Below are 19,145 nucleotides of genomic sequence, written 5' to 3'. Positions count from 1 at the left end.
TTCTAGAGAAGCTGCACGGTCATCAATAGTATCTGTATTTTCGAGAACAGTTTCTAGCTTCTTATACAGGGTGAGTCACCTAACGTTACCGCTGGATATATTTCGTAAACCACATCAAATACTGACGAACCGATTCCACAGACCGAACGTGAGGAGAGAGGCTAGTGTAATTGTTTAATACAAACCATACAAAAATGCACGGAAGTCTGTTTTTTAACACAAACTTACGTTTTTTTTAAAATGGAACCACGTTAGTTTTGTTAGCACATCTGAACATATAAACAAATACGCAATCAGTGCCGTTTGTTGCATTGTAAAATGTTAATTACATCCGGAGATATTGTAACCTAAAGTTGACGCTTGAAACCTTCGACGTTCAGTTGCGTGTTGTAACAAACACGGGCCACGGTCGGCGAGCAGCATCTGCAGGGACATGTTTACGATGACGACCGTGTTTACGAGTGTGGCTGTAGTGTACTGTTGTGGTTTGGTCTAGCTGTCGCAGTGTCCGCATGTAGCGCTTGCTGTCACAGAAGAAGCGGGTGCAGTTGGTGTGTTAGCTGCTGTTGCCATGAACCCACACATGGGTACACGGGACATTGCGAGAGCCGGTGGACCGAGTCAAAGTAGTGTCATGCGCATACTGCATCGTCACCGCTATCACCCGTTTCATGTGTCGCTACATCAGCAATTACATGGTGATGACTTTAATCATCGAGTGCAATTCTGTCAATGGGCATTAACAGAGAATGCGTTGCAGTTCTACCTGTTTACCGATGAAGCGGGTTTCACAAACTACGGGGCAGTGAATCTACGGAACATGCATTACTGGTCCGTGGACAATCCTCGCTGGCTCAGACAGGTAGAGCGACAGCGACCGTGGACTGTAAATGTGTGGTGCGGAATCATTGGCGACCACCTCATTGGTCCTCACTTCATTGCAGAGGCCCAAACAGCTGCAACATACATCGCGTTTCTACAGAATGATCTGCCAACGTTGCTCGAAAATGTCCCACTGGAAACGCGTCGACGTATGTGGTATCAGCATGATGGTGCACCTGCACATTCCGCAATTAACACTAGGCTGACCCTTGACAGGATGTTCGACGGGCGTTTCATAGGACGTGGAGGGCGCATAAATTGGCCAGCCCGTTCTCCTGATCTTACACCTCTGGACTTCTTTCTGTGGGGTACGTTAAAGGAGAATGTGTACCGTGATGTGCCTACAACCCCAGAGGATATGAAACAGCGTATTGTGGCAGCCTGCGGCGACATTACACCAGATGTACTGCGGCGTGTACGACATTCATCAGGCCAGAGATTGCAATTGTGTGCAGCAAATGATGGCCACCACATTGAACATCTATTGGCCTGAAATGTCAGGACACACTCTATTCCACTCCGTAATTGAAAACGGAAACCACGTGTGTACGTGTACCTCACCCCTCATGGTAATGTACATGTGCGTCAGTGAAAAAGACCAATAAAAAGTTGTTAGCATGTGGACGTAATGTGCTGTTCCAGTCTCTTCTGTACCTAAGGTCCAACACCGTTCCCTTCGAATCCCTACGTAGTTCGGTGCTCTCCGATACACACGATCGAACAGCGGAGGAGTGGTACTCAAGCGTCAACTTTAGGTTACAACATCTCCGGATGTAATTAACATTTTACAATGCAAAAAATCAAATGGTTCAAATGGCTCTGAGCACTATGGGACTCAACTTCTGAGGTCATTAGTCCCCTAGAACTTAGAACTAATTAAACCTAACTAACCTAAGGACATCACAAACATCCATGCCCGAGGCAGGATTCGAACCTGCGACCGTAGCGGTCTTGCGGTTCCAGACTGCAGCGCCTTTAACCGCACGGCCACTTCGGCCGGCTTTTTACAATGCAACAAACGGCACTGATTACGTGTTTGTTTATATGTTCAGATGTGCTAACAAAACTAACGGGGTTCCATTTAAAAAAACGTAGGTTTTTGTTAAAAAACAAACTTCCGTGAATTTTGTTATGGTTTGTATTAACCAATTACACTAGCCCCTCTCCTCACGTTCGGGCTGTGGAATTGATTCGTCAGTATTTGATGTGGTTTACGAAATATATCCAGTGGTAATGTTAGGTGACTCACCCTGTGTATGTAAAATTAGTGTTGAGTTATTTCAATTTGACGTAAGTAAAGTATCAAAATTTTAATGACTCATCAAATTCTTTTCATATGAGTGGCATGCTCTGCTGTGGCAGGGTAAGGAAAGGAATCATCAGGAAAATGCTCCTATCGGAGCAGAAAAAAGGCGAATATGCTTTCCTTTATTGAAATGCCCTGACTGTAAAGTGGGATACGAGCTACTCCATTCTACGTTCCGCAGCACCTTCAAAAGTTTTCGCAAAAATACTGGCATGCAATCATATTTACCTTTTTTATGCTGAGCGAGAAGTAGACGGTGGCAACGGGAAAGAGCCGGAAAAGTAAGTAATAAACAGGTGAAGGTAGCGGACAGTGGTTGTGGTATAGAAACAGTGAAGGAGACAATAGCAGCGTGAGAAAAGAGAGAGACGCAGTGGCAATCGAACACAGTAGACAGTGAGGGAAGAGTGACACGAAAAGAGTGAAGGAGACAGTGCTAGTGGAAGAGGAATAAAGAGAAGGAGGAAGTGGAAGCGGGTGAGAGACAGTGATAATGAGAGACAGTCTCTATGGCAATGACAACGAGGAAGAGGTAGTGACAGTGAGATGAGACAGCAGCGGTGGGAAGGAAGGAATGAGATAGTAGCAGTAAGAGAGAGCAAGAGGGAGACAGTGACAGTCAGGGGAGGCAACAGTAGGAGGACAGTCCGAAGGGGACTGTGGATTTGACACCGGCAAGAGTGACGTTGGAGACACGTAAAGAGGTAATGACAACGAGTTGGGCTGAATGAGTGAGTGAGAATGGGCAACTGGGAGTGGATGAGCATGAACGACTTACACCGATGGAATAGTGGGTATGAAAGAGTTACAATCTGGGCAGCTTGTAGAAGTGAGAGGTGACTTGAATGTTAAAAAAAAATGCACGAATATTGTCGCATACCAATATTTTTGCGAAAATGTTTAAAGGTGCTGAGGGAGATAGACTGAGGCAACTGGTACCCCACTTTTTAGTCAGTGTGTTTTAATAAAGAGAGACAGACTCGCCTTTTTACTGGTGTGATAGGAGCAGTTTTCCGCTGGTAAGACACCGGATTATTACAGAAAGTGGGAGAATCGATCAGTGATATTTTAATAACATCACTGACAGTTAGAAATGAGTCACAAACAAATGATGTAAGAATAGGTACAGCATTGCTGAAACAGTAGACAGGGGTGACAAAAAGTCAAGGCATAGTGACATGCACCAATAAAGATGGCGGTAATACCGCATATAGAAGGTATCAAAGGATAGTGCATTGGCGGAGCTGGCATTTGTACTCAGATGCTTCACGCGAGAAAGTTCCGACGTGATATGGCCGCACGACGCGAATTTACGGACTTTGAACGCGGAATGGAAGTTGGAGTTAGACGCATCGGACATGTCTTTACGGAAATCGTTAGGAAATTCAATATTCCGAGATCTACAGTGTCAAGAGTGTGCCGAGAATACCAAATTTCAGGCATTATTTCTCAACACGGAAATACAGCGGCCGATGGCCTTCACTTAATGACCGAGAGCAGCGGCGTTTGCGTAGAGTTGTCGGTGCCAAGAGAAAAGCAACAATGCCAGAAATAACTGGCGAAATCAATGTGGGACGTGCAAAGAACGTATCCGTTCGGACGTTGCGGCGAAATTTGACGTCAATGGTCTATGGGAGCAGACAACCGAAGAGAATGCCGTTGCTAACAGCACGACATCGTCTGCACCGCCTCCCCTGGGCTCGTGACCATATCGGTTGGACCCCAGATGACTCGAAAACAGTGGCCTGGTCAGATGAGTCCCGGTTTTAGTTGCTAAAAGCTGATGCTAGGGTTCGAGTATGGCGCAGACCCCACGACGCCATGGACCCAGGTTGTCAACAAGGTATTGTGCAAGCTGGCGGTGGCACCGTAATGGTGTGGACTGTGATTACGTGGAATGGACTGGGCCCTCTGAGCCAACTGAACCGTTCATTAACTGGAAATGGCTATGTTCGGCTACTTGGAGACCATTTGCAGCCATTCGTGGACTTAATGTTCGCAAACAATAAAGTCATGTCATCGGGCTACAGTTGTTTGCTATAGGTTGAAGAAAATTCTGGCCAATCCGAATGAATGATCTGGCCACCCAGATCGCCCGACATGAATCCCATCGAACATTTAAGGGACACAATCGAGAGGTCAGTCAGCGCACAAAATCCTGCACCGGCAACACTTTGGCAATTATGGACGGCTACAGGGGCAGCATGGCTCAATATTTCTGCAGGGGACTTCCAATGACTTGTTGAGTCCATGCCATGTCGAGCTACTGCCGGGAAAAAGGAGTTACGACACAATATTAAGAGGTATCCCATTACCTTTGCCGCCTCAGTGTAATGTACGTGTTGTCCTTTACTACCCAGAAGCAGCGATCCTTTCAGTTTTCGGGAGCAGTGTAGGTGTATGCCAGGCTTCTCATTTGTGGTCCAAAAATGTGTATCGTTAGTAAAAAGCTCTGTGGCTTTGGAGGACTGGTATCGCCTTTGAAGGATACTTTTCATGGTCAAAGAACTGGACATACTAATCAACACAATCTAAAACAAGTATTTACGAACAGATTGGGCAATAAATATTGACTAACGGATTAATAATTTACTGAAATTATAACTGTTGCCAAGTAATTGTTCCTGTTGAATGTTCTATTTTGCCTACAATCTAGATTGTTCATTTGAATTTTTCGAACGGATAGTTTTAGTTTCATCATCAAAAAAATCACTTGTAATCAAATTTCTGTTAAAAAGTAAATAGAAATGTTTAACGACAAAAGGGGTTTTCATTCCAAATAATTCCAGAAAAACAGTGATACAAATTTTATACAAAAAATTATTTGCCTACCATTTATATGAAAAAATAAAAGAGAAATGAAATTAAGGCAACAGAAATAAATTAAAATCTTAACAATTCATTCATAGTACACAATTAAATAGAAAGTAGCTACTCTCCCACATGTGTCTACACAGCAACCTCTGTTTGTACCCTTGGAAATGGACAAATTGACACGAAAAATAGAGTTCTCCAGCCTCAGTTTTCACCCTCAGCATTGACCACTCGTGTTGCTCAGATTGTTGTTTGATCCTGATTCCAATATAACTTTTGAGCAGAGTTTCAATAAATTAGAATCAGTAGGACAAGTCTAGTGATCTTTTGTAGCATTCAAACCCTCATTACTTTACGAAAAAGCGGCCAATAGTATACAGACGTAACTTTCGTTTATTTTGATTTTTCATTTGATATTTTCCTTCTAGGCGTCTTGAAACGTGTGATGCAATAGTCTAAGAGGCTCTTGGAATTTTTCAATCTTCGTTTGACGTCTACGTTTATTACTGGAAATAACAGCAATAAAAAACCGAAAATCGGTTATTTCAGAAATCAGTTAAACTAGAGACGTAAAAAAGATATAAGTGAATACCAGTTATTTCAGCGATAACCGCCACCTCTCTGCAGTGGCGACCTATTTGTCGCACTCGCTGATGTCCCAGAGACCAAAACCCATCGCCAAAGAAACTGAATAACTGTAAATAATAAGCAATAACGGACATTTGTACCCATCGCCCGCCTTTTTCTGCTGAACCCACATTCATCTGCGGTAGAGAATCACTCGCCCACTCTAAGCCATCACGGCACCACCTCACCTTTTGCGTTAAGTGGGATAGTGAGATGGATGGAAAATAAGAGTGAGTGATTAAAAGAAAATCTACCACAAAAGGCGAATGGTGTGGGAAAACGCAAATGAAAACAAAGCGCTCAAGAATCGTTGTGGAGAACTGCAACGTCTGTATGGAACAGCTTGGACTTTAATTTAAAACTACTCATGGCATTCCCTACTTGTTACTAATTAAGTACATGTGTCACGTAGGATTTAAGGTCATGGCTACTGGGTCAGTCAGGAATATTGGGACGTGAAATCTTGAGATAGTGCGACCCCCCATACAGATACACTGCACAACAGAATTAAAGAATCACTTTTTCTAAACTCGGTAATTCTCACCCACTGCGAAGCGTAAGTTTGAAATTTGGCTTAAAGAGACCTACAAGCCTCCTCTCTCAACTTCACCAAAATTCTGTCAACGCTACTGTGGATGTGTCAGACGACGGTAAGGTCGTCACTGGCTCTCTTACCCAAATTTCACCCCTTCTTTCGACGCCTCTGAGATGGAGGATGGAATCGCGATGCCCAGCGTTGAAATCACGTAATTTTCTTATAAAGCGCCGAGGAAAGCATTCCAGACACACCGCTGCTCAGAATCGTCACTAAAAGGCCTCAGGGAGTGGTATAAGACGCGTCAATGAAACCACCCCTTTTCCTGGGATGTCGATTCCCACACATTTCACTCCCCAAAACGACAGTTAGCAGTGCTTTGAGCAACAAGAAGACGCTCTTGATAGCGTATGACAGTGCTGACACCGTCAGACGTTTCAGCCCTTCTCTAACGACACTGTGGGGCTGCAGCACAATTAAACTTGATCTGTCCGCTTTGGAAGGCAGCATGACCGCAACTTCTGCTCTTGTGTATAGGATGGAACCACCAGGGACAGTTCAAAACATTTCGAACAAATCTGAACGTGATCCGCGGCAGGAAATGGTACTTAAGTATTTTCACCCCTCCTTTTTCGCGCCCTCCTATGGTCTGATCATGGGGTGTGCAACATTAAGATGTCGGTGAATAACACGGCAAAAGGTCCCTCTGAGTCCCCCCAGTTAAGAACACCCTCGGTACCGCACAGGCACCTTATCTGAGCGCGTTACAAACGTACCTGTCTGAAACTTCGATACACATCAACTCTCGTGGCTTCTCTAGCGCCTGACATTAGGCAACCCCTTCGACACCTCTCAGGCGGTGTCTGCCTGCCTTCAGACGCGAGAACAGCCATATGGCTGAATGTGTATCGAAGTTTCAGGCAGGTACATTTGTAACGCGCTCAGATAAGGTGCCTGTGCGGTACCGAGGGTGTTCTTAACTGGGGGGACTCAGAGGGACCTTTTGCCGTGTTATTCACGGACATCTTAATGTTGCACACCCCATGATCAGGCCACAGGAGGACGTGAAAAAGGAGGGATGAAAATGCTTAAGTACCATTTCCTGCTGCGGATCTCGTTCGGATTTGTTCAGAATGCTTCGAACTGTCCCTGGTGGTTCCAATCTACACACAAGAGCAAAAATCGGGGTTGCGGTGCCATTCAAAGTGGACAGAACATGTTTAATGGTGAAGCAGCCGCACAACGTCCTTAGAGAGGGTTTGTTACGTCTGAGGGTGTCAGCCGTGACAAAGGTAGCAGAAATGTCTTCCTGCTCCACATTGCACTGCGAACTGCTTTTGTTTCTAATGCGAAATGTGTGGCAACCGACGTGTCAGGGAGAGGGGTGGGTTCATTGACGCCCTCTGTGCCACCCCCTGAGGCCTTTCCCTGCCTATTCTGAGCTACGGTGTGTCTGAAACGTTTCCTTCGGCCATTTATAAGAAAATCGCCTAATTTCAAGGCTAGGCGTCGTAGTTCTAAGGTGTGCCTGAAATTATTTCCTCGGCCGTCCTTAGGAAAACCACGTGGACTGGAGGCTGGGCGTCGCGATTCTGGTCTGCGTCACAGTTGCGTCAAGAGAACGGCTGAAATGTGCGTAACAGGGGCTGTGACGACCTCCCCAACGTATGACACGCCGACAGTGGCGTTGGCCAGACTTGTCCTGAAATTTGGTGCCATAAGACATAATTAACCCACTTTACATGTCACATTAACTTCTGAGCTGTGATCTTTTTTTCACATGTCTCGATGCCTTGCTGTGTGAAGCGTTATCGAGCCCGATGGTGCCACCGCAGGGTGCTACGCTTTTGCAACTTTAGAAAGGAAGATAGTACGCATCTTTGACCCAAATTTCAAGTTTATGGCTCGCACTGGGTGACAGTTACGGAGTGATCCTTTAATTCTGCTGCGCAGTGTAGTTAACAGGTACTACTTACGAGGGGACCTTCTGGGAAGTGCATCGAGTTATGAGCTCTCACTTCGCCTGCTTATAGCGTGGGTAGGCACCTATCACACCCAAAATTGTAGGTGCCAATGCGGCCATGTTTTTGAAATATTGACTGTTAAATTTTGGGCAGCTCTTTATATACAGAAAGTTTCACTGTTGTGGCAAGTGAGCGAGTAGCCGAGTGGCAGGCAGGCTAGACTCCCGTCCAGGCGACCCTGGTTGGAGACCAGTCTATGCTACGTTTGTTTCCTTTTATTTTCAAATGTCTGTTTTAATTTAGAATTAATCATGAACATTCCGCAACGAATTGATTAAAAAGAATTACAAGCCTCTATAAATCAAAATTACAAATTGAATGTCACATTTTTTTCCATCTTTTGCGTTTTTTACTTTAACAGGAAATTAAGCGTAATGTAAGTTCTTGAGGTATTTTATTATTGTTCAATTTGTTTTCGTTGTATTTGTAATTTTGTTCCGTTGAGGAAGGGAATATTAAGAAAAAACAATGAATGAGGGATTAAAAATATGTTTCATTTAATGGAAAGTTAATCGATATTTTCTATATTTTGACGAGAACATTCCGACGGTTGATACTTGTTATAAAAACAAAACATTTGTACTTTCGGTACCACGAACATTGTACGAATACACATTCATTTTCGTCGCAATCGCATCTGTATTTTCTCAAGTCCGCAGGAGACACCACTGCATTGACGTTATGGAATACTTCTTTTTGCGATGGATCTAGAGTTGCGAAAACAAAAGTAGCATAGACGGGTCTCGAACCAGGGTCGCCTGGACGGGAGTCCAGCTCGGCTGCCACTCGGCTACTCGGTCAGTTGCCACAATAGTGGAACTCTTCTGTATATAAAGAGCTGCCCAAACTTTAACAGGCAATATTTCAAAAATGAGGGCGCATTGGCACCTACAACTTTAGGGTGTGATAGGTGCCTACCCACACTATAAACAGCCAAAGTGGGAGCTCATAATTCGATGCGCCTCCCAAAAGGTTCCCTCGTTAGCTCAGTAAGACAGATCCAAGCCGTGATACATCACCAGTGCAGTAGAGCAATGATAAGGCGTCGCAATGGCATTGTTTGGTTTGGTCTTACTGTCTTCACATCATGCGGCATTGCCTCAAAACAGCAGAGTGCTTTGATATCGCAGGACGCGATGTGAGTCACTGAACGTGACGTCTTCAACCGAGCTGCTCCAGGTCCTTCGGCAAGCAACATTCATGATAGTGGTAGATCCGCCGACATTAGCTGGCCAAGTCAAAGATGTGTCATAGCGGGAAAGTGCAACAGATGCTAGGAAGATGTGTGGAAGTAAGGAGAAGTATTTGTATACAGCACTGGTGGTGCTCGTCTACGCCTGTACGTGAAGAACAGTTAAGGAGAATTATAGGCTGATTAGACAGTACAGGTGAAGCTAGTATAGCAGCTGTAGCTCGGTCAGTGGTATCGGACAGTTCTTGAACCATAGTACACTGGATGAAACTTTCAGAGCGATAGGAAGTAATAAACAGTTGCAGGTTATGGAAGTTCTGATAGATTCCCCAGTCACGATCTCTTGAGAACGAGGCTGAAGTAAGGTTGTCAGTGATTTGTTACTTATGTCACATTCAAAAAACTACCAGCACGTGATGAAAATCAGCTAAAATATTACAGTAAAATATTCAAAAACATGTACAAAAATTATATGAGGGCTTAAAAATTAACTACCCAGTGGCTGAAGATGACCATAGAGCCCGATACCTGCCAGGCAAAAACGAAGATAAAGAAGCTGCATACAGTTGACGGTAAAGTACGAAGCATTTCGTTAGCAGGTAAATAATAAGCAAACAGTATGCGCGTCTAGGGTATTTCATGTGACTATTGCGTATTGGGGTGCACCTTGCTGTCAGATTACCTTCATGTACGGCTCCCAGCGCGGATCTTGCGACATCTTCTCATATGCCTCGTATAAGCAAATTTTTGTGATTATCGTGAAGAGGGCCTCTCCGCCAGGTGCCAGAAGCTTGTAGATGTTTCCAAGGGCGAGCCTGGAAAAAGATGTGCCTAAAAGAAGAAGACAGCCTCAAAACACAATTCCCACAAAGAAGTTTACAGTTGCAAGACAAATAAAAGTCCAAATCTTAGCGTATGTTGTCCCAACATCTTTCGGGTTACTATTGTAGCTACTCGCTGGAATTTTTGTTGTGATTCGGCGACGCCTGAAAATTTGTATAGCCTTAACATCTGACGTAAAATCATTACGGAATTGCAATTTCCATGCAGCTTTTTCGTTTTTGTAAATGACGTACACTGTCTGTTAACAATGATTTATCTGTACAGCCACACTGGCGTGTCAATCATCAAATAGTCACAGTACCGTACTCACAAGTAAGTCATCGATACTTTTTGACACTTGTTGTGCAATTTTTAGCCGAAATAGCTGAGAAAGAAATATGAATCTTCCAGGTGCACTTCCGAAACATGATGGAACAATCAGAACCCCTTTAAAAATCATACTGTGAAGTAACAACATTACCTTATTTCTTTCTTGTCCTTGCTGTTCTCTGTATCGTTTATCTGCTTGAAGTGGATGGCTAGTTTATTACAAGACGGTCATACAGATCCCCTTTTGGCCTGTAAGGTGTTTATAAAAGAGTGTGTTGTGTATCAATACCATTTCCCTGCCCTCTTTCTAATCTATTTACACACGTTGTGCAAAAAAAACAGCTGTACGTACATCTTCATACAAGCCGAAAGCCCGCATCTCGTGGTCGTGGGGTAGCGTTCTCGCTTCCCACGCCCGGGTTCCCGGGTTCGATTCCCGGCGGGGTCAGGGATTTTCTCTGCCTCGTGATGGCTGGGTGTTGTGTGATGTCCTTAGGTTAGTTAGGTTTAAGTAGTTCTAAGTTCTAGGGGACTGATGACCATAGATATTAAGTCCCATAGTGCTCAGAGCCATTTGAACAAGCCGAAATGTTTCCAGTTTTACTTTGTTTTATTTATCGACTAAACTGAATTACTGTCACGAAATGGATTAAGTCGACATGGGCATCGCGGCGTCACTAAAAGCTGCTGCAACATGTATTTATTTATCGACAAGCAATTTGTCGTGTGACCAAAAACTGGTAGCCGAAAAAAATACACATTTAGCAGCTTCTAGAGGTTCCGTGATGCCGTCGTTTAATTACACTAAAACTGAGCAGCACTGTTTATAGAAAATACTATCAGTGAAACGCAATGACACGAAATAATATCAGTGAAGTTTTGTTACGAAATTCCTTGATGCCACAATATGTGTCCTGTCAAGCGATCTTTTTGTCAAGCTGTACCGCAGTAGGGGGACTGTGTGCTTCCCGTGACGATGATTTATGACCCTGATGTAAAAAAGATCTCTCCCCTCCCCCTCCCTCGCTTCCTGTAGGCCACTTGTGCTGTTTTTATTTAGGCTTTATTGCTATAATTTATTGCCTATTTTTTATTATCCTTATCGCTATTATATGTTACTGAAGATGGCTCCTGGATGTTTTTCAAGATAGCCATATATCAGTTACTATAATTAACGACCCGCCATGATGTTACTATCAAACGCAGCTACCCAAACACGACACAACCTCCGCCAGCTGCATGCTCCGTATAAATTGGCACAAAATGCGAGATAGCTTGCTTGTTAAAAAAACTACTGAAGTGTTTTAGTATATTCTAACATTTTATCGTTGTTAATCATGAATCAGGAACTTGTTATTTACAGTTACGATTAGAGTTCACTTTACACAGGTTGTCTCAAACCTTTTGGGTCCAATTGAAACGCCGGCCGGTGTGGCCGAGCGGTTCTAGGCGCTTCAGACTGGAACCGCGCGACCGATACGGTTGCAGGTTCGATCCCGCCTCTGACATGGATGTGTGTGATGTCCTTAGGTTTGTTTGCGCTCTCTGTAGATTAGTTCAGACGTTCTTTGCAAAATAGTTTTTGGCATGGACAGGGACTGCAACTGCTGTGTTCGGATGCAGGCTGAGTTGGCATCCCTTCGCTCCCAGCTTCAGGCAGTGTTGGCTTCGGTCACACAGCTTGAAGCTGTTGCCAATGGGCATCACTGTGGGGGTCCGGATGGGGGTTTGTCGGGGACGGCCAGCTCGTCCCACGCATCCCCTGATCGGACTACGACTGTGGTTGCCCGGGATACTGCCCGCATTGAGGCTGATCCCTCACTTGTGGTAGAGTGGGAGGTCGTCTCGAGGTGTGGCAGGGGGCGAAAGACATTCCGGAGGGCTGAACGGAAAGCCTCTCCAGTTTGTCTGACGAACCGGTTTCAGGCTCTGTCTCAGGCTGATACTGATCTTCGGCCTGACATGGCTGCTTGTCCTGTTCCAGAGGTTGCCCCTCAGTCTGCAAGATCCGGGCAGTCGCAGAGGGTGGGCTTACTGGTAGTTGGGAGCTCCAACGTCAGGCGCGTAATGGGGCCCCTTAGGGAAATGGCAGCAAGAGAGGGGAAGAAAACCAATGTGCACTCCGTGTGCATACCGGGGGGAGTCATTCCAGATGTGGAAAGGGTCCATCCGGATGCCATGAAGGGTACAGGGTGCACCCATCTGCAGGTGGTCGCTCATGTCGGCACCAATGATGTGTGTCGCTATGGATCGGAGGAAATCCTCTCTGGCTTCCGGCGGCTATCTGATTTGGTGAAGACTGCCAGTCTCGCTAGCGGGATGAAATCAGAGCTCACCATCTGCAGCATCGTCGACAGGACTGACTGCGGACCTTTGGTACAGAGCCGAGTGGAGGGTCTGAATCAGAGGCTGAGACGGTTCTGCGACCGTGTGGGCTGCAGATTCCTCGACTTGCGCCATAGGGTGGTGGGGTTTCGGGTTCCGCTGGATAGGTCAGGAGTCCACTACACGCAACAAGCGGCTACACGGGTAGCAGGGGTTGTGTGGCGTGGACTGGGCGGTTTTTTAGGTTAGATGGCCTTGGGCAAGTACAGGAAGGGCAACAGCCTCAACGGGTGCGGGGCAAAGTCAGGATATGCGGGGACCAAGCAGCAATCGGTATTGTAATTGTCAACTGTCGAAGCTGCGTTGGTAAAGTACCAGAACTTCAAGCGCTGATAGAAAGCACCGAAGCTGAAATCGTTATAGGTACAGAAAGCTGGCTTAAGCCAGAGATAAATTCTGCCAAAATTTTTACAAAGGTACATACGGTGTTTAGAAAGGATAGATTGCATGCAACCGGTGGTGGAGTGTTCGTCGCTGTTAGTAGTAGTTTATCCTGTAGTGAAGTAGAAGTGGATAGTTCCTGTGAATTATTATGGGTGGAGGTTACACTCAACAACCGAACTAGGTTAATAATTGGCTCCTTTTACCGACCTCCCGACTCAGCAGCATTAGTGGCAGAACAACTGAGAGAAAATTTGGAATACATTTCACATAAATTTTCTCAGCATGTTATAGTCTTAGGTGGAGATTTCAATTTACCAGATATAGACTGGGACACTCAGATGTTTAGGACGGGTGGTAGGGACAGAGCATCGAGTGACATTATACTGAGTGCACTATCCGAAAATTACCTCGAGCAATTAAACAGAGAACCGACTCGTGGAGATAACATCTTGGACCTACTGATAACGAACAGACCCGAACTTTTCGACTCTGTATGTACAGAACAGGGAATCAGTGATCATAAGGCCGTTGCAGCATCCCTGAATATGGAAGTTAATAGGAATATAAAAAAAGGGAGGAAGGTTTATCTCTTTAGCAAGAGTAATAGAAGGCAGATTTCAGACTACCTAACAGATCAAAACGAAAATTTCTGTTCCGACACTGACAATGTTGAGTGTTTATGGAAAAAGTTCAAGGCAATCGTAAAATGCGTTTTAGACAGGTACGTGCCGAGTAAAACTGTGAGGGACGGGAAAAACCCACCGTGGTACAACAACAAAGTTAGGAAACTACTGCGAAAGCAAAGAGAGCTCCACTCCAAGTTTAAACGCAGCCAAAACCTCTCAGACAAACAGAAGCTAAACGATGTCAAAGTTAGCGTAAGGAGGGCTATGCGTGAAGCGTTCAGTGAATTCGAAAGTAAAATTCTATGTACCGACTTGACAGAAAATCCTAGGAAGTTCTGGTCTTACGTTAAATCAGTAAGTGGCTCGAAACAGCATATCCAGACACTACGGGATGATGATGGCATTGAAACAGAGGATGACACGCGTAAAGCTGAAATACTAAACACCTTTTTCCAAAGCTGTTTCACAGAGGAAGACCGCACTGCAGTTCCTTCTCTAAATCCTCGCACAAACGAAAAAATGGCTGACATCGAAATAAGTGTCCAAGGAATAGAAAAGCAACTGGAATCACTCAATAGAGGAAATTCCACTGGACCTGACGGGATACCAATTCGATTCTACGCAGAATACGCGAAAGAACTTGCCCCCCTTCTAACAGCCGTGTACCGCAAGTCTCTAGAGGAACGGAGGGTTCCAAATGATTGGAAAAGAGCACAGATAGTCCCAGTCTTCAAGAAGGGTCGTCGAGCAGATTCGCAAAACTATAGACCTATATCTCTGACGTCGATCTGTTGTAGAATTTTAGAACATGTTTTTTGCTCGAGTATCATGTCGTTTTTGGAAACCCAGAATCTACTATGTAGGAATCAACATGGATTCCGGAAACAGCGATCGTGTGAGACCCAACTCGCTTTAGTTGTTCATGAGACCCAGAAAATATTAGATACAGGCTCCCGGGTAGATGCTATTTTTCTTGACTTCCGGAAAGCGTTCGATACAGTTCCGCACCGTCGCCTGATAAACAAAGTAAGAGCCTACGGAATATCAGACCAGCTGTGTGGCTGGATTGAAGAGTTTTTAGCAAACAGAACACAGCATGTTGTTATCAGTGGAGAGACGTCTACAGACGTTAAAGTAACCTCTGGCGTGCCACAGGGGAGTGTTATGGGACCATTGCTTTTCACAATATGTATAAATGACCTAGTAGATAGTGTCGGAAGTTCCATGCGGCTTTTCGCGGATGATGCTGTAGTATACAGAGAAGTTGCAGCATTAGAAAACTGTAGCGAAATGCAGGAAGATCTGCAGCGGATAGGCACTTGGTGCAGGGAGTGGAAACTGACCCTTAACATAGACAAATGTAATGTATTGCGAATACATAGAAAGAAGGATCCTTTATTGTATGATTATATGATAGCGGAACAAACACTGGTAGCAGTTACTTCTGTAAAATATCTGGGAGTATGCGTGCGGAACGATTTGAAGTGGAATGATCATATAAAATTAATTGTTGGTAAGGCGGGTACCAGGTTGAGATTCATTGGGAGAGTGCTTAGAAAATGTAGTCCATCAACAAAGGAGGTGGCTTACAAAACACTCGTTCGACCTATACTTGAGTATTGCTCATCAGTGTGGGATCCGTACCAGATCGGTTTGACGGAGGAGATAGAGAAGATCCAAAGAAGAGCGGCGCGTTTCGTCACAGGGTTATTTGGTAACCGTGATAGCGTTACGGAGATGTTTAATAAACTCAAGTGGCAGGCTCTGCAAGAGAGGCGCTCTGCAACGCGGTGTAGCTTGCTCGCCAGGTTTCGAGAGGGTGCGTTTCTGGATGAGGTATCGAATATATTGCTTCCCCCTACTTATACCTCCCGAGGAGATCACGAATGTAAAATTAGAGAGATTAGAGCGCGCACGGAGGCTTTCAGACAGTCGTTCTTCCCGCGAACCATACGCGACTGGAACAGGAAATGGAGGTAATGACAGTGGCACGTAAAGTGCCCTCCGCCACACACCGTTGGGTGGCTTGCGGAGTATAAATGTAGATGTAGATGTAGATGTTATGTTTAAGTAGTTCTAAGTTCTAGTGGACTGATGACGTCAGATGTTAAGTCCTATAGTGCTCAGAGCCATTTGAACCATCAAATTGAAACAGGTGATAGTGGGTCCACAACCGATTGTATAGAGATGCGGAACCAGTGGCCGGAAATGCATATTTATTGTGTTACGGACATACACATAGTAACCGTGTAAGACGACGACCACCAGTGTGCATGACAACGACGCATGCGATCTCCGCATTCTCGCAAAGATGCTGGATGTCTAATTTACACAGGAACAGGCAGCGAGTGATGAACAGTGTACACCACTACCCACCAAAGAAACATATTGTACACAAGTCGGGTCATAGTACATGTGTCATGATTGTGGGGACTGCATGCATCGCACCAGCACATTAAATTGTGCTGCACGATCACTATCCCTGGTGTCAATTGTCCATTGTATCAGACAGCTTGTGATGTGTCCATGGTTAGCAGTCCTAGGGACCCCACGGTAATTTTTATTGGGCATTACAAACAGTATGTTGGCTCCAATTTATTGAAACTTAGTGTATATTAGGTTGGTAACTCTGCCTACACGTATGCGACGTAAAATCAAACATTTCATTGTTGTTGCGATAGTGTCAATCTGTAAAGATTGTTGAACGTCCGCGGGGTCTTGATTACCCCTGTGTGCGTTCCGTGTAGCTCATTTATGCAGATTAAAAATAATAACTTGGTAAGTATACAGTATTGAAATATATATTGTGTGTAACTTATAACTGTTTCTTTTCAATGTAGACCCATATTATTTTATTTTTCAGCGACAATGAGTAACTGACTCATAACAATTACGATATATGTATAATGCATCCGCTATGGAAGAGAGTGGAGAAGACGATGATGATAATCAGGGTAGTTCTTTCAACTCAAACATCCTTCCAGGTATGAATGACTGTAAGTGGCCTTCAACTACATCATCTGAGACAGGAAGAGATTTAGTTACTCACCTCCCAGGACCAAAGGGTCAAGCAAGGTCTATTTTTAGTCCAATTGAAGCATGGCGATTATTAGTGACAGATGAAATGCTAAAAATGATTGTCACTTACACGAACGACGAAATTATTCGCAAACGTTCCTCAGTCGGAATCCCGGAAAGTTACCATAACACTAAAAATATTGTAGAACTAAGAGCTGCCACTGGACTCTTGTATCTCTGTGGTGTAAACAAGGCTGCTCACACAAATTTAGAATAACTTTGGTCTCCTAAATTTGGCAATGCCCTATTCCGCACTGGCCGGCCGGAGTGGCCGTGCGGTTCTAGGCGCTACAGTCTGGAGCCGAGCGACCGCTCCGGTCGCAGATTCGAATCCTGCCTCGGGCATGGATGTGTGTGATGTCCTTAGGTTAGTTAGGTTTAATTAGTTCTAAGTTCTAGGCGACTGATGACCTCAGAAGTTAAGTCGCATAGTGCTCAGAGCCATTTTGTTTCGCACTACAAGGTCATAAAGGTGATTTCAGTTTTTGACTAGTTGTCTAAGATTTGATGACAAAGCAACCAGCATGCAAAGAAAAGAAGACGACAAATTTGCACCCATTCGGGACATCTAGACTAAATTTATTGGTAACTGCAAATCTCTATACACCCCTTTCGAGTACTGTACAATAGACGGGCTTCCGTGGCAGATGCCCATTCAGAATATACATATCTTTAAGGCCGGACAAATATGGAACTAAGATTTTGATATTGAGTGATTCCAAGACTTATTACACGCTAAACGCTGTTTGCAAGGTAGTAACAGAAAAAAAATGAAGCTGTCCCATCTTATTATGTGATCCCATTCATGGCACTAATAGGAACCTGTCTGTTGACGACTGGTTTTCGTCAGTTCCTATTTATCAGACAATGATTGAAAACTTTGGTCTGACAATGTTGGAAACTGTAAGAAAAAATAAACCGGAAATACCGCAATCATTTTTACGTTCTCAAAGTTTTGTAAAAACACAATTTGCCTTTGATGTGAATAAGACGCTACTGTCACATGTCCCGAAGAAAAATAAAGTTATACCCTTCCTGTCCACCATACACTGCTCAAACGACATCGACAAAACAATAGGAAAACCTGAAATGATAATTTCATACAGTGAAACAAAAGGTTGTACTGACATTTTTGATCAGCTGTGCAAAGCTTACACCACTGCACGTGCAACAAATAAGATGGCCTATGAGGGTTTTCTGTGGCATTTTGGATCAAAGTGGGATAAACTCCATGGTTCTGTTTACACTTTCCAGCACTGAAGTAAAGAAGCCATGAAGGAAATTTCTGCATGAATTGACATGAAACTCAATTGCGTCTCACCTAAGGGCTTGAATGAATATACCTTCACTACGAAAGAATGTGAAGAGAACTCCAGAATAAATACTGGAAATAGATACTGTGGCACTAGACAGACCAGAAACTCTAACCAGCAAAGTGAGATGTTCGCTATGTTCAAGGAAAAGGGAAGGAAAAACAAAAATGTGTTGCCAGGAATGTAAAAGGGCGAATTGTGATGAACATATAGCCCTAATTTGCACAGAGTGTGCTCACTGACAACACAAATGATGACTGATATATTAGTTAAAGTTTTTAACTTAATTCTAATATACATTAGTTTCATTTTACTCATGCGTTTTTGCAGAACTATGCTATAATAGTAATTTTGTAAACACCCTATGCCAAAATATCCTGTAAAAATCAAATAGTCCATTATATTTATTACATTATATTACTTTACACATTCAGATTCAGACTCATGTCTAATTTATACATTAATAAAAATATATATAAAACTCATTTTCAGTATAGTATTGAAGTGTAACATGTACCAAATTTGTAAATACCTTTTGTTACTCCTTCTAACAACTAAATTAAGTCAAGTAAGACATTCTCTTGCATTATACACGTTCAAATATGGGAAAGCTAAACATAACGAAATACAAAACATTATTTATTAATAATTCAATGCACATTTTATAAATACCATGTGTTACTCACTGTTGAAGTAATAAAAAAATCACTATAGGTAACTACATAGTTATTTTCCACGTCCCATATACATAAGACAGTCCAATGTATATATTAATGTGCCTGCAACACACGATATATGATAACATTTTACTGGGGTCCAATGGATCC

General features: G+C 43.8%; 1 protein-coding gene across 1 annotated transcript in view; it reads right to left on the bottom strand.

Moving 5' to 3' along the window:
* LOC126456473 (juvenile hormone acid O-methyltransferase-like) overlaps positions 1–19,145 on the bottom strand; it is a 90,065-nt gene that overhangs the window by 19,779 nt on the left and 51,141 nt on the right. Inside the window, exon 4 of the mRNA XM_050092223.1 lies at positions 10,063–10,195. Within this exon, the coding sequence (XP_049948180.1) occupies positions 10,063–10,195 (133 nt within the window). The remainder of the gene's footprint in view (positions 1–10,062; positions 10,196–19,145) is intronic.

Source organism: Schistocerca serialis, chromosome 2, assembly GCF_023864345.2.
Source record: "Schistocerca serialis cubense isolate TAMUIC-IGC-003099 chromosome 2, iqSchSeri2.2, whole genome shotgun sequence".
In the NCBI taxonomy this organism is placed as follows: domain Eukaryota; kingdom Metazoa; phylum Arthropoda; class Insecta; order Orthoptera; family Acrididae; genus Schistocerca; species Schistocerca serialis.
The sequence above is the reverse complement of the archived record's forward strand: the minus strand, read 5'-3'. Positions and strand labels throughout refer to the sequence as shown.